The following is a 15,659-nucleotide window of genomic DNA, read 5'->3' as shown; positions in this document are numbered from 1 at the left end:
TCATACATATATACATTCTTTTCCTCACATTATCTTCTCTCATGTTCCATCACAAGTGACTAAATATAGTTTCCTGTGCTATACAGCAGGATCTCATTGCTTATCCACTCCAAATGCAATAGTTTGCATCTACTAACCCCAAACTCCCAGTCCATCCCACTCACTCCCCCTTTCCCTTGGTAACCACAAGTCTGTTCTCCATGTCCATGAGTTTGTTTCTTTTCTGTAGTTAGGTTCATTTGTGCCATATATTAGAATCCAGGAGTTCCCGTCGTGGCGCAGTGGTTAACGAATCCGACTAGGAACCATGAGGTTGCGGGTTCGGTCCCTGCCCTTGCTCAGTGGGTTAAGGATCCGGCGTTGCCGTGAGCTGTGGTGTAGGTTGCAGATGCAGCTCGGATCCCATGTTGCTGTGGCTCTGGCCTAGGCCGGTGGCTACAGCTCCGATTTGACCCCTAGCCTGGGAACCTCCATATGCCTCGGGAGCGGCCCAAGAAATAGCAACAACAACAACAACAAAAAAGACAAAAGACAAAAAAAAAAAAGAATCCAGATACAACTGATATCATATGGTATTTGTTTCTCTCTTTCTGACTTACTTCACTTAGTATGAGAATCTCTAGTTGCATCCATGTCGCTACAAACAGCATTATTTCGTTCTTTTTACGGTTGAGTAGTAGTCCATTGTGTATATATACCACATCTTCTTAATCCATTCATCTGTGTGGACATTTAGGTTGTTCCCATGTCTTGGCTATTGTGAATAGTGCTGCAATAACATAGGGGTGCATGTATCTTTTTCAATGAAAGTTTTGTCCAGATATATGCCCAGGAGTGACATTGCTGGGCAGTAGTTTCTGCAGTATCTCCATACTGTTTTCCATAGTGGTTTTACCAATTTACCTTCCCACCAACAATGAAGGAGGGTACCCTTTTCTTCACACCCTCTCCAGCGTCTGCTATTTAATTTTACTTTATCTTAATAAATATGAAGTCAGATAGCAGAAGGATGGAGACAGACCCAGAAATATGTCTTCATCTCTTACTCAAGGTGGATTATATCTCTGCCCTGGAGTTTCATATAACATGGTTCACGTTGCGTCTTTATTCAAATCATGCTTTTCTTATTGCACAATGTCTAATAAACAACATAGACATAATAACCCACCGACCACTAAATAGCAAGGACTAATATCTCCTAAGTAGGTTAAGATACAGCTCCAGAAAATTGCCTCCAAAATTCTAGCTCAATATTCAAATAGAAAAGAGGAGTTTCCACTGTGGCATAACAGGATCAGTAGCATCTTGGGAGGACTGGAATGCAGGTTCAATCCCCAGCCTGGCACAGTGAGTTAAGGACCTGGTATTGACACAGCTGAGGCTTAGGTTGCAACTACGGCTCGGATCTCATCCCAGGCCAAGAAACTCCATGTGCCGTGGGGCATCCAAAAAAAAAAAGGAAAGAAAGAAAAATAAATAAAATTAGAAAAGAGATTTAAAGGAGTTGTCTAATGGAGCTTTGTGTAAGACTAGGTTTTTCGAAGTGTAAGGGTGGGCACATTCTGGCAATGAATTAAACAATATTTTCTAGGACCTTAGATATAGTACTTTTACTAGTGTGAGTGGGAAAACAAAGCTGAGAAACATGAAATTGTTTGCTAAAAGGGGGATTTTTCTGTGTTCCATTTAAATATATCTGCTTATGATGAAATGAGTAGGGGGTTTATCTAAGCTAGAGGAAAAGTATGCTAAAATATCTTGCATGAGAGAAAAAACAGCAATTAAACCCTGTTATAACAGAAAAATTAAACTTTTAGTTTCAAAGTATTTTTCATCAATTTCAATACTTGATTCTCAAAAAATCAGAGCCTATGATTCGTAATGCAGCACTAAGATATTAACATAGAAAAACACCTCCATTAAAATAAACTAAAGAGAAATTATTAAATTATTTTAACAAAGTACATTAAAATAATAGAATTGTATTGTAGGGCACATTACGTATGTAAATGTAAGGGGAACAGGTAAATGGAATTTTACTATTATAAGATCTGTATATTTTATAAGAAGTATAACAACATTAATTCTAAGTACATTGTATTTAAGTTAATGATGGGTATGGAAATTCCTAAAATAATATCCAAAAATAATGCACAGAGGGACTGTACAAAAGCCAATTTGATTTTAGAGGAACTAAAATCAAATATTAAAAAATATTTAATTTCCCAATATAAGGCAGGATAAGAAAAGCAGAAAACAGATGAGATAACTAAAAAACAAATAGCAAAATGGTACTGGTAAAAGGACAAAAGACTTCAGTTAAAATGCATAGATTGACAGGTTAAAGTAGCACTATCCTGAAATACTACTCGGCAACAAAAAGGAGTGAACTATTGATACACATAACAACTTGGATGAACATAAAGGGATTTATACTGAAAGAAAGAGGCCATCCTGAAAGGTAACATAGTATATGGTTCCATTTACATAATATTCTTGAAATAACACAATTATAAAGATGGGGAAGAGATTTATTAGTTGCCAGGGGTTAGGGATTATTAAGAAGAAAGGACTATAGTTATAAAGAAAGAACCAGGGAGCCCTAGTGATGATGATTGCATAGGTGATGTAGTAGTAGTGGTGGTTACACAAAGCAGCACATATGATACAATTACAGAGAAGTGCACATACACACACAAAAATGAGCACATGTAAAACAGAAGAAATCTGTGTATTGCACCAATATTAATTTTCTAGTATTGCTATTTATGCAAGACGTTGACACTGGGGGGCATTGGGCAAAGGGTACACAGAACCTCTCTAGAAATTTATTTGCCGCTTCCCGTAAATTTATAATTATTTCAAAATAAAAAGTTGGAATAGGAGTTCCCGTTGTGGCGCAGTGGTTAATGAATCCAACTAGGAACCAGGAGGTTGTGGGTTCGGTCCCTGCCCTTGCTCAGTGGGTTAACGATCCGGCGTTGCCTCGAGCTGTGGTGTAGGTTGCAGACGCGGCTCGGATCCCGCGTTGCTGTGGCTCTGGTGTAGGCCGGTGGCTACAGCTCCGATTCAACCCCTAGCCAGGGAACCTCCATATGCCGAGGGAGCGGCCCAAAGAAATAGCAAAAAGACAAAAGACAAAAAAAAAAAAGTTGGAATAAAGAAGCACAAGACCAAACTACAGGTTCTTTCTAAGAAATGACTTTGAATACAATGTCACAGAAGTTGAAAATTAAAATAAAATAAAATAAAATAATAAAATTTAAAAAATTTTTAAAAAGGATGGCAAAATATATACCATGTAAAAAGTAAGTGTGAGAAGTTTCCGTCGTGGTGCAGTGGTTAACGAATCCGACTAGGAACCATGAGGTTGCGGGTTCGATCCCTGCCCTTGCTCAGTGGGTCGGGGTTCTGGCGTTGCCCTGAGCTGTGGTGTAGGTCGCAGACGCGGCTCTGATCCCGCGTTGCTGTGGCTCTAGCGTAGGCTGGAGACTACAGCTCCGATTAGACCCCTAGCCTGGGAACCTCCATATGCCGCAGGAGGGGTCCAAGAAATGGCAAAAAGACAAAAAGACAAAAAAAAAAAAGTAAGCGTGAGGAGTTTCTGTCATGGCTCAGTGGTTAATGAATCTAACTAGCATCCATTACGACGCAGGTTCGAATCCCTGGCCTTGCTCAGCAGGTTAAGGATCTGGCATTGCCATGAGCTGTGGTGTAGGTCGCAGATGCGGCTTGGATCCTGTGTTGCTGTGGTTGTGGCGTGGACCGGCAGCTATAGCTCTGATTCAACCCTTAGTCTGGGAACATCCACATGCCACTGGTGCAGCCCTGAAAAGCAAAAAAAAAACCCCAAACAATCAAAAAAAAAAAAAAAAAAGAAAGAAAAAACAAAACTTCAAGGAAAAGAATAGTACCAGAGATAAAGAAGAGTATTTCGTAATGGTAAAGGGTTCTGTTTATCAGGAAAACATACAATCTTAACTGTGTATGCATCTAATAACAGCAGAAAAATAGCCAAACCACAGCTATAGTTGGGGATTTTAATATATCTCTCTCTGAAATTATTAGAACAACTGCAAAAGATTTAGGTCACAGAAGATTTAAACAATACTATAAACACATTTATTGAATTGATATTTATATAACAGTGCACCCTTCTATTCAACATTGTACAAGTTTGAGCCAGTGAAATAGGCAATAAAAGGAAAGAAAAGACACAAAAAATCTAAGTCTACAAAAAAGACTCCCAAATTAATGAGATAGCAGGGTCACAGGATTCAAGGCCAATATGTACAAATCAGTTGTATTTTTGTATGATAGCAACAAACATAAACCCAAACCTAGAACACCATTTATAATAGCATAAAAATGTGAAATACCTAGGGATAAATTTAACCAGATACAGGTAAAACAGCGAAAATACTGAACATTATGAGAAGGAATTAGTGAACTAGACAAATGGAGAGATACACTGTAATCAGGGATTGGAAGCCTATTGTTAAGACCTTGATTCTCAAATTGTTCTATAGATTTAAAGCAACCTCAACAAAAAAATTTGGCAGTTTTTAAAATAGAACTTGATGAATTGATTCTTAAACTGATATGGAAATGCAAAGTACCTAGAAGAGTCAAAACAATTTAATTTAATTTAATTTATTTATTTATTTATTTATTTATTTATTGCTTTCTTTTAGGGCCATACTCATGGCATATGGAAGTTCCCAGGCTAGGGGTCAAGTCAGAGCTGTCCAGATCCAAGCCAAGTCTGCAACCTACACCACAGCTCACAACAACGCTGGATCCTTAATCCACTGAGTGAGGCCAGGGATCAAACCAGCGTCCTCATGAATGCTAGTCATATTGGTTTCCAGAGCCACGACAGGAACTCCCCAAAACAATTTTAAAACAAAAGAATAAGGTCGTAAGACTCATATTATCTGATTTCAAGACTTCTATAATGCACAGTAACTGACACCATGTATTGGTATAAGGAGAAATATATTCATTAGTTGGACATAATAGAATCTAGAAATAGATCAAAACTATACAAAGAATGCTTGCAACCCAATAAGATAATAACAAACCCTATGTTTTAAGAAGTAGAAGATTTGAGCAACTATTTTATTTAAAAAGATGTAGTTGGCAAATAAGCACAAGGAAAGATGTTCAATATCATTAGTCTTCAGGGAAATAAAAGTTTAAAACCACATTGAGATACCACCACAAATTTACTAGAATGGTTAAAACTGAAAGAGATTGACTATCAAGTGCTGGTGATCTCATATATTGCACTTTGTGGAATGTAAAATGATACAGCTACTTTGGAAAACAGTTTATCAGCTTCCTATAAAGTTAAATATAGATTTATAAAACTCAGCAATCCCACACTTAAGTATTTATTCAATAGAAGTGAAAACATATGAAGATTTCTGCAGTGAATTTATTCATAGTTGCCCCAATTTAGAAATAACCCACATCACATGTGCAACAACTGGTAAACAGATGAACAAACTGCAGTACATCTGTACAGTGGAATACTAATACTGATACATGCAACAACACAACACAGATGGATCTCAATGGCATTATTCTAAGTGAAGGAAGCCAAAAACAAACAGTTAAAAAAACAAAAAGTGGGGGGGAAAAAAAGCCAGAGTTCACATGTGGCTCAGAGGGTTAAGTATCTGGTGTTGTCACTGAAGAGGCTTGGGTTGTGCTATGGCATGGATTTAATCCCTCACCTGGGAACTTCTGCCAAAAATCCCCAAAACGAAGAGTACAATATAATATGATTCCATTTATATGGCATTTAGAAAAGCAAAACTATAGGGAGAAAAATAAAATTTGTGGTTAGCAGAGATGGGGCTATGGGGAAGGGTTATATATAATTTATATTTTGAATTTTAAAATGCATCAAAATTTCATAAGATGCAGTTAAATTAGTGCTCAGCGGGAAGTTGATAACTTTAGATGCTCGCATTGGAAAAGAAAAGAGGTTTGAAATCAATGATACAACTTTCCACTTTAAGAAACTAGATAAAGGACAAATCAAATGCACAGTAAGTAGGAGAAAGAAACTAAAGATAAGAGCAGATATCAGTGAAACAGAAAACAATAAAAAAAGACAAAGCCAATATTTGGTTCCATAAAGAAATAAATTGATAAACAGCGGGCAATATTGGTCAAAGGAAAGTAAGAGAAAACACAAATTACTAATATGAGAAATGAAAGAGGCAGTATCACTGGAGAGCCTTTGGACATTAAAATAATTAAAAGGGACTATTATGAACAAATATATTTGATACTTTAGTGAAATAGACAAATTCCATGAAAAATGCAAAGTACCAAACTAACACAGGAAGAAATAGAAAATTTGAACATTCCTATACATGTTAATGAAATTGAATTTATATTTAAACACCTTTCCAAACAATTTATATTTAAATACCTTTAAATTTTTTTTTTTTCCGTCTTTTCAGGGCCACATATGGAGGTTCCCAGGCTAGGGGTCTAATCGGAGCTGTAGCCTCTGGGCTACACCACAGCCACAGCAACTCGGGATCCGAGCCGTGTCTTCAACCTAGACCACAACTCATAGCAATGCCGGCTCCTTAGCCCACTGAGCAAGGCCAGGGATGGAACCTGCAACCTCATGGTTCCTAGTCAGATTTGTTTCTGCTGTGCCACAACGGGAACTCCTATTTAAATACCTTTAAAGAAAACTCCAGTCCCAAATAGTTTTACTGGTGAATTCTATCAAACATTAGGGAAGGAAATTATCCATTTACACAGCTCTTTTAGAAAATAGAGGAGGGAACATTGTTCAACTAGTTTTATAAAGCCACCATAACCCTGATACCAAAATAAGACAAATACATTACAAGAAATGAAACTATAGGAGTTCCTGTCGTGGCGCAGTAGTGTAACGAATCCAACCAGGAACGATGGGGTTGCGGGTTCGGTCCCTGGCCTTGCTCAGTGGGTTGATGATCCGGCGTTGCCATGAGCTGTGGTGTAGGTTGCACGTGTGGCTCGGATCCTGAGTTGCTGTGGTTCTGGTGTGGGCCGGAGGCTACAGCTCCGATTGGACCCCTAGCCTGGGAACCTCCATATGCCGCAGGAGCGGCCCTAGAAAAGGCAAAAAGACAAAAAAAAAAAGAAAAGAAATGAAACTATAGCCTAATACTCCTCATTAGTACAAATGCAATCTATAGTAAGTAGGGATTCAAATACAGAAATATATAAAAAGGATATCAAGATCAAGTGGGGTTTATTCTAGCAATGCAGGGTTGGTTTAGCATTTGAAAATCAATAAAAAATTATTTACCATATTTACTGCATAAAACAGAAAAATCGTATGATCATTCAAATTGACTGAGGAAAAATATCTGATATAATTCAATATCATTCATGATTTTTAAAATATCTATCAGCATACAAGAAGAGGGGATTTTCTTCAACCTGATAAAGATTATCTATGAAAAATCTATTGCTAGCATCATACTTAATGGTGAAGGAATTTTCCCTGAGAATGGGAACATATGAGGATGTCTGCTCTCACCACGTCCATTAACATTGTAGTAGAGATCTTAGGCAATGCAATAAGACAAGATAAGAAAAATAAAGGGCACATAGATTAGAAAGGAAGAAGTAAAACTATTAGCAGATGACACGACTGTATATGTAGAAAATAATCTACAAAAAAATACTAGAATTAGTAAGTGAATTTTGCAAGGCCACAGGACACAAAGTCAACATATAAAACCCTATTTCTTTATAATGACAATGAATAACGAGAACATTTTAAATATTAAGTAATATTTACAGCAGCATCAAAAATAACTTGGGATAAGTTTAATAGGAATATGTATAAAATCTCTACATTGAACATTATAAAACACTGCTGAAGACCCAAATAAGTGAAAAGATACACAATATTCAAATATTGGAAAATTCAATATTGTTAAAATGCCAATTCTCCCCTAAATTTCTCTGTGGATCCCACTTTCTAAACAAACTGCCAGCAGGTTTTCTTAAAAAAATGAAAATTGAGGAATTCCCATTGTGGTGCAGCAGAAATGAACCCGACTAGTATCCTACAGTTTGATCCCTGGCGTCACTCAGTGGGTCAGGGATCCAGTATTGCCGAGAGCTGTGGTGTAGGTCAAAAACACGGCTCAGAATCCACGTTTCTGCTGTGAGCCACACGAGATCCTGCTGAGTAGCATCGAGAACTATGTCTAGATACTTATATTGCAACAGAACAAAGGGTGGGAAAAAAAATGTATACATGTAAGAGTAACTTGGTCCCCATGCTGTACAGCGGGGGAAAAAAAAAAGATTGCACTATCAGTATCAGTTACTATTGTGTACTAACATAATAAATATCGACTTATCAAATTAAAAAAAAAAAAAGAATCCACGTTTCTGTGGCTGTGCTGTAGACTGGCAGCTGTAGCTCTGACTTGACCCCTAGCCTGGGAACCTCCATATGCTGTGTGTGGCCCTACAAAGCAAAAAAAGAAAGAAAAAGAAAATTGACAAGCTCATTATATAATTTATGTAGAAGAGGTCCTAAAAAGCCAAGCTATATTTTTTTTATTTAATGATTTTTATTTTTTCTATTATAGCTGGTTTACATTAAACTATCTTTAAAATGAAGCATAAAGTTCAAGGATTTACACTATTTGATTTCAAGAAAAATAGTCTGACACTTATCAGTTTACTTAATTTTCAACTAAGATACCAAAACAATTCAAAGGGGAAGGAAAAGTCTTTTCAAAAAATAGTGCAGAAATGGAGTTTCCATTGTGGCTCAAGGGTTAATGAACTTGACTAGCATTCATGAGGATGCAGGTTTAATTCCTGGCCTCGCTCAGTGGGTTAAGGATCTGGCATTGCTGTGGCTGTGGTGTAGGCCAGCAGCTACAGCTCTGATTCGACCCCTAGCCTGGGAACCTCCATATGCCACCAGTGCAGTCCTAAAAGACAAAAAAAAAAAAAAAAAAAAGTATGGAACAAATCCTTTCTAAATGCAAAAACAAACCAACAAATAAAAAAACCCCACAAAACAACAGCAAAACTCTTGACCTATAACTCACACCATTACAAAAATTAATTCTCAATAAATCATAGTACTAAATCTAAGGAGCTAAACTGTAACTCTTCTGAAAGAAAATACAAGAAAATGCTTTGGAGTTCCCGTCGTGGCGCAGTGGTTAAGGAATCCGACTAGGAACCATGAGGTTGCGGGTTCGGTCCCTGCCCTTGCTCAGTGGGTTAAGGATCCAGCGTTGCCATGAGCTGTGGTGTAGGTTGCAGACACGGCTAGGATCTCGGGTTGCTGTGGCTCTGGTGTAGGCCACTGGCTACATCTCCGATTGGACCCCTAGCCTGGGAACTCTATATGCCATGAGAGCGGCCCAAGAAAATGGCAAAAAGACAAAAAAAAAAAAAAGAGAGAGAGAGACACATGTTAGTGAGGATGTGGAAACACTGGAACACTTGTACACTGCCAGTGGGAACACAAAATGGTGCATTTGCTATGCAGGAACATAGATAGTATGGAGGTTCCTCAAAAAAAAAAAAAATGCTTTGGTGAACCTAGAGTAGTAAAGATTTCTTAGAGAGTAGTAGGAAAACACTAAACATAAATAAAGAATTGTTTTTTAAAAATGGACTTCATTAAAATTTAAAACTTCTGTTCATCATAAGACCCGTTAGGAAAATGAGTAGGCAAGCCACAGACTGAGACCAAACATTCGCAATACATAGGTGACAAAGGATCTGTGACCAGAATATGTAAGCAGTTCCTATAAATCTATAATAAAAAGGCAACCAACACAATAAAAAAATAGGAAAAGACTTAAACAGATTCTCCACAAAGGAAGATAATAAGTGGGCAATAAGTACATAAAAAAGAGCCCCTAATTCTTAGCCATAGGAAATATAAAGAAAAACCACAATGAAATACCGCTACACCCTTAGCAGAATGGCTAAAATAAAAAGATGATAACACCTAATACTGGTGAAGATGTGGGTAAATGGGAACTCTCATAGCTGATGGGTGAGAGTGTAGAATGTATAATCACTTTGTAAATCAGTCTGGCAGTTTCTAATTTAATGTTCATCTATCCTATAAGAAGTAGCAGTTATTTCACGTCCAGGTTTTACCTAAGAGAAATAAAAACATGTGTACACTAAAAGACTTCTACAGAAATTTCATAGCAGCTTTATTCATAATATCCTAACACTAGAAACAACCCAAATGCTTATCAACAGAAGAATGGATAAACACATCATGGTACAGACATAACCAAATACTACTTTTCAGTAAAAAAGAAAAACTACTGATAGGCATAACAACACGAATGAACCTCAAAAACTTTATGCTGAGTAAAAAATCCAGACCCAATAGAGCACACACAACAAATTTTCATTCATATGAAGTTCTAGAACAGGCAAAAATAATCTATGATGAAGGGAATCAAACAGGGGTTATCTCTGTGGATGGAGGGGATGGTGGCTGACTGGAAAGGAAATGGGGGGATCTCTCTGAGGTGATGGAAAGGTGAGATGGATTGACAGGGTTATGGATTATATGGGTGCATACAATCATCAAAACTCATTGGACTGTACCTTAAGATCTGTGCATTTCAATATCTGCCTATTATACCTCAATTAGAAAACAATTTTGAGAAGCAAATTGAAAAACAATTGGGGGTCACTTTAACAAAATAAGCTCGGTAAAGTCTGCTTTTAAAAGAAATCAAAGTCAATCTGGTATCTATTGATATTGAAGACTTTGAAATTAAGAAAAAGTAGAAAAAAGAAGCAGAGATAATTACATGGGCCAGCATCTACTAAGGGCTTAGTAGAGTCTTCTGCTAGCTGCTTTACATGCATTTTCTCATTGAATTCCCACAACAATCCTTTTTTCAGACATAGTAGGAAAGACGTGCTTTAATAAACAAATCTTCCTATCATCTTTAGCAAATACCTGAGGTATAAAGTTTCTTTAAAGCCCAGGATGCCAAGGCGCATTTTTCTCATTGTAAGTGGCAATAAGTGGCAGATGTTTCATAAACCTACTATTATCACTGAGAAATGTGAACCGTAGAAAATAACACCTATTACCACTTTTGGTTTCAACAATAACTCATAAAATGTGTATTGTCATCTATGACCACAATTCTTAAAACATTTTCTCCTGTGAAATTCATATATTTAGATTATCTAACCCTCACAATGTAAACTGGGGACTAGAAAGCATGATTTGCCTAGCAAATATTTACCCCAGATTCACTGCTAAGATGAGCCTAGAACAACTTCTCTATCAGCACAATGAGGGTCTCAAGACTTCTAGACCCCTGCGTAAATAGCAGGTAGTTTTACAAAAGAAAATGAGAAGACTAAGAGACACTAAAGGATGGTCTGTCCTTACCACATCCAACACAGCGTGGACAAACACATCCAGGTATACAGTGGTGGCCTGCGTCCAGTTGTGAACTGGCCTCACCTCCTTGTGATATTTTTGTAACAGCTGCTTGGTGAGCTGATGTAGAGTAGAACTCCTGGGATGAGGGTAATCTATGGCCAGGATTCCTGGAAAAGAAAACTGTTATCATGAGGATAAAAGGAAGAGAAATGTAGCATCCTTAGGAGACTTCAGACTGCTCAGGACTTGGTGGCTACTAGCAGAATATAGTTTTCAGTGCACCCTGATCTGCTTAAGTTCATAGCCAGTTGGTAGGCTTTTCAGCAGACACTTATTTAAAGTAAGCTGGGAGGAGTTCCCACTGTGGCACAGGGGTTAAAGGATCCAGCATAGGTTGCAGCTATGGCTTGGATTCAATCCCTGGCCTGGGAACTTCCATATGCCATGGGTGTGGCCACAAAAAATAAATAAAATAAAGTAAGCTGGGTGTTCCCTGGTGGCACTTCAGGTTAAGGATCCAGAGCTATCACTGCTATGGCTTGGGTCCCTGCTGTTGCGCAGGTTCAGTCCCTGGCCTGGGAGCTTCCTCGTGCCCAGGCGAGACCAAAAAGAAAAAAATAATAATAAAGTATAAACTGATAACATAGAACATAAACATGGTTACTGAACAGGAAAGGGAGGAGGAGGGATAAATTAGGAGTTTGGGATTAACGGATACACACTATTATACATAAAATAGATAAACAACAAGGACCTAACTGTATAGCACAGGGAACTATATTCAATATCTTGTAATAACCTATAATGGAAAAGAATTTGAAAAAGAATATATATGTATAACTGAATCATTTTTGTGTATACCTGAAACACTGTAAATAAACCATACTTCAATTAAAACTGTTTTTTAAAAATAAAGTAAGCTGATGGCCCAAGTGCCCAATGGAGAAATCCCATTGTAAAGAAAAATAAATCAACCCCATCTCAGAGGAAGCAAACTGCACCTACATTTCTATTTTTGCAGCAATCTTACATTTGGAGACAACATCCTTTCTTTATTCCTGTATCACCCCCGCCTGGTACATAGGAGGAAACTTCCAATGTACTTAGCCAAAACTTAACTTTATCTTTGAATTTTTCTTTTGATTTTCCATTTGTAATCCAAAATTACCTAGGAAAACTGGAGCAGAAACATGGTCAAAACCGTGAACCCAAATATCTGTGTGGATTTCTAAATAATGGGATTCCAGTTCATACTTTCTCCTCTAAAATATATCCATTTTGTCCCTCTGTCCGTTTTAAAATGCACTTGTCAGAATTTGCCCCTCTGTCTGTCTTAAAATGCACTTGTCAGAAAATGAGATCTTATTTGGGCAAAATTCTCTGTGGTTCCAGGGAGCCATTTCCTACAATTCAGGAATCTTGATTGGTGTTGAGGCTGGGGGAGGCCAGGGGAAAGGAAGCAAGAGAAATGAGCACCAGCAATTGGAAGTGACAAATCTGTGAGGGCTTTCTCGGAATTGCAAAAAGATATTTTGTTCACCAGCTTCGCTGGCCCCTGGGGAATTCAAAGCTTCGCTAAGTCATTGGACTGAAGCAAATTGCACACCTCCTGCCACATGGCATGAGTGAAATCTAACTGGAGCGTCCTGCACGGGAATTCACCTCAGCTCTCAGCGGTTTTGATGGTTATTTTGATGAGCTGCTGACAGTACGAGGGATCCAGCAGGTAACTGTAAATGAGATATCTTCTCCCCATGCGATGATCCTGTTGATACCCATTTCTTTATGAATGATGCTGTGTCACTTGCCGCCACAGGCAGCAATTTCTATGATTTATCAATGTCAGTGTGACCAAAATGCTAACGATGGTGCTGGAGGTGCAATTCCAGACTCATTGTGGGCAGTGGAATATTCACTCATTACCATCCGAGCTGGGAATCTAATGACCTTTCACCTCCCTAACTATTCAGTCCACAAAACGCTGGAAGTGGCAGCCGCTATTCAGGCGTGCAGGACTAAGGTGGGGGCCTCGCTCACATCAGGCCTCATCTTCAGTTTTTTGTGAACTGTGATTGTCAAAAAAGGTGCTGCGAATCTCTCTACCTGAGGTTGTTTCTTGCTGGCAAACCCCAGAGGAGAGAAATCTGGAGCCCAAAGTAAAGCGGGTGACCTCGGCTTTGGGCAGCTTCACGTTTACGTTGCTTGGACGCTCGCAATCCAAGCCCCAGTCGGGGAAACACTGAAATATGCGTGTTTCAACACAGGAAACGACCTGAGTCAGAGTTAAGGTATAATTCTGAGACATGAATGTGTGCTCCCTGCACCCTCTGCTCCCAGAAACTCAAATTCCCCTCTGATTCCTTTGCTAGGAAACAACCCATAGGTCCCCTGTGGATGAACACCTATTTTCTAGAGTGTGCCAAAGTCTTTGGGTAAAAAGAGAATGTTCTGGAAGCTGGAAATAGGAACAAAAGAGAAACAGGCAGTGATGGGAGAAAAATAGGGAGCACATGGAAGTGTGCTTAAATCAACTACGGGGGAAAGAGTTCTTTGTGTAAAATGGGAAGAAATAATAAATTACATTTCTACTATGAATGCAAATTTGCCTGAGGAGAAAGATCAATTACAGGAGAGAGATTAAGGATTTAAGTGACCATTAATTAACGGTAAATTATGCCCCTTGAAAGCTAATGTGACATTCACACAAGCACTAAATGACTCACAGTTCAGTGATGTTTCAACAGACACTGATGGAAGCTATCAACAGACCCAGGAAAGATTCCTCACCAGTACTGCCTCCTTGAATGCTAATAATCAGCTTCGAATAATTCACTTGTAAGATTTCTGGAAACTGAAATGTTTTAGGAACTGAGCTGTGAAGCACTTTTAGGTGAAGAGAGATTTTTAGAAGATAAGAATACAGTAGAACAATTCCTTTGTTTTCCTTGTTTCCATGAAATACACATACCTACCTATCTTAAAGTGTTCTGGGCACTTTGATGAAAAGAACTATTTTTGCTTTCATGAGCATATCATCTTTAGGATTATAACAGAGTCATACATTTATCTGAGAGGTTACAAGGAAAGAGAGACTTAGGTTGTGGTACTGTTGAATATCTAATCCTGATTAAATAACGTGCTGTATGCTAGGTGCTGGGCCAAGAGCCCTTTACATGAATTATCTCATTTAACTTCTGCAGGAGCTTGATGAGAGAAGCACTCTACAGCCCTATGTGGAGCCACTTACAGGTGTGCGACTATAGGCTTGGTGAGGTTAGTACTGCGGAAGATCACACAGCTTGCAAGAGAAGAGCCTGGAATTGAAACAAGACTGATCTGGACCCAAAGGCCAAGCTTTTACAGTGACTGTTCCTGAGAATATTAGCCCATTGTTATTTTCTGTGTCTGTATATTTTCAGGTTGATGATATCTTACATTTGCCTTGCACATTACAATTTCATAGTGTGATCTTATTTGGTCTTCATGTATATACAAAACAGTTAACTTCCAGGGAAACAGAATCTCTAAGAGGTTAATTGACTTGCCCAGGGTCACAAGGCTGATGAGTCATGTGGGAGGAACTAAATGGTTTTAATCCAGGCCTCCTACCCCAGCAAACTGCCTCCTGAGTGCTTCTGTGAATTGGTGGTGGGTTAAGAGCTCCTATATTTACAAATTATCTTTGTATGAACCCAGTAAAAATTCCAAAGCATGAATTTTTCTGCAACAAATGTTCTCATTATGATTTATGGTCAAGCACTGATTATGAGACACTATTAAAACACTTTCTCTGCCACACTTAGAACAAAAATCAAGCGTAATACAAAACATTAGAAAGAGAAATCATTAAGAAGGATTTCTTCTGTTTTCTAACCTTCATTTTTCTATTTTATCTTACTTAGTTTAATGTTCACAATTATTTTCTGCGAAGAAACCCATTTGGCATTTAATGAAATTTCCTCTGTTTTCATTTTTATAATTAAGATATGCTTTTATCCTTTAAATTCAACATTCAGGATTTTTATACTTTAATGATAAGTGGCTATTTTTCTTCTCTACCCAATAAAAAAATCATTTCCAGCTGCTTGGCTACCAAATTCCTTCCTCATCTCAATGATTGACTCATTCCACTTCCAGTTATATTTTAAAACATGGAAATTCAGATACAAGTTCTAGGAGAATCCTCCAGAAAATGGAGTGTTGGGAAACACCAGCATAAATA

At 38.0% G+C, this 15,659-nt stretch overlaps 1 protein-coding gene across 1 annotated transcript in view; it reads right to left on the bottom strand.

The window, feature by feature from the left end:
- The window catches only part of HTR3B (5-hydroxytryptamine receptor 3B), a 35,467-nt gene extending 21,981 nt beyond the window's left edge, over positions 1-13,486 (bottom strand). Inside the window, exons 1-2 of the mRNA XM_047754356.1 lie at positions 13,475-13,486; positions 11,444-11,617 (exon numbers count right to left, since the gene is read on the bottom strand). Of these exons, the coding sequence (XP_047610312.1) occupies positions 11,444-11,617; positions 13,475-13,486 (186 nt within the window). The remainder of the gene's footprint in view (positions 1-11,443; positions 11,618-13,474) is intronic.
- Between the last annotated feature and the right edge of the window lie 2,173 nt (positions 13,487-15,659).

Source organism: Phacochoerus africanus, chromosome 11 (assembly GCF_016906955.1).
Source record: "Phacochoerus africanus isolate WHEZ1 chromosome 11, ROS_Pafr_v1, whole genome shotgun sequence".
In the NCBI taxonomy this organism is placed as follows: domain Eukaryota; kingdom Metazoa; phylum Chordata; class Mammalia; order Artiodactyla; family Suidae; genus Phacochoerus; species Phacochoerus africanus.
Note: the sequence above shows the minus strand (reverse complement) of the source record. Positions and strands in the feature narration are given on the sequence as shown.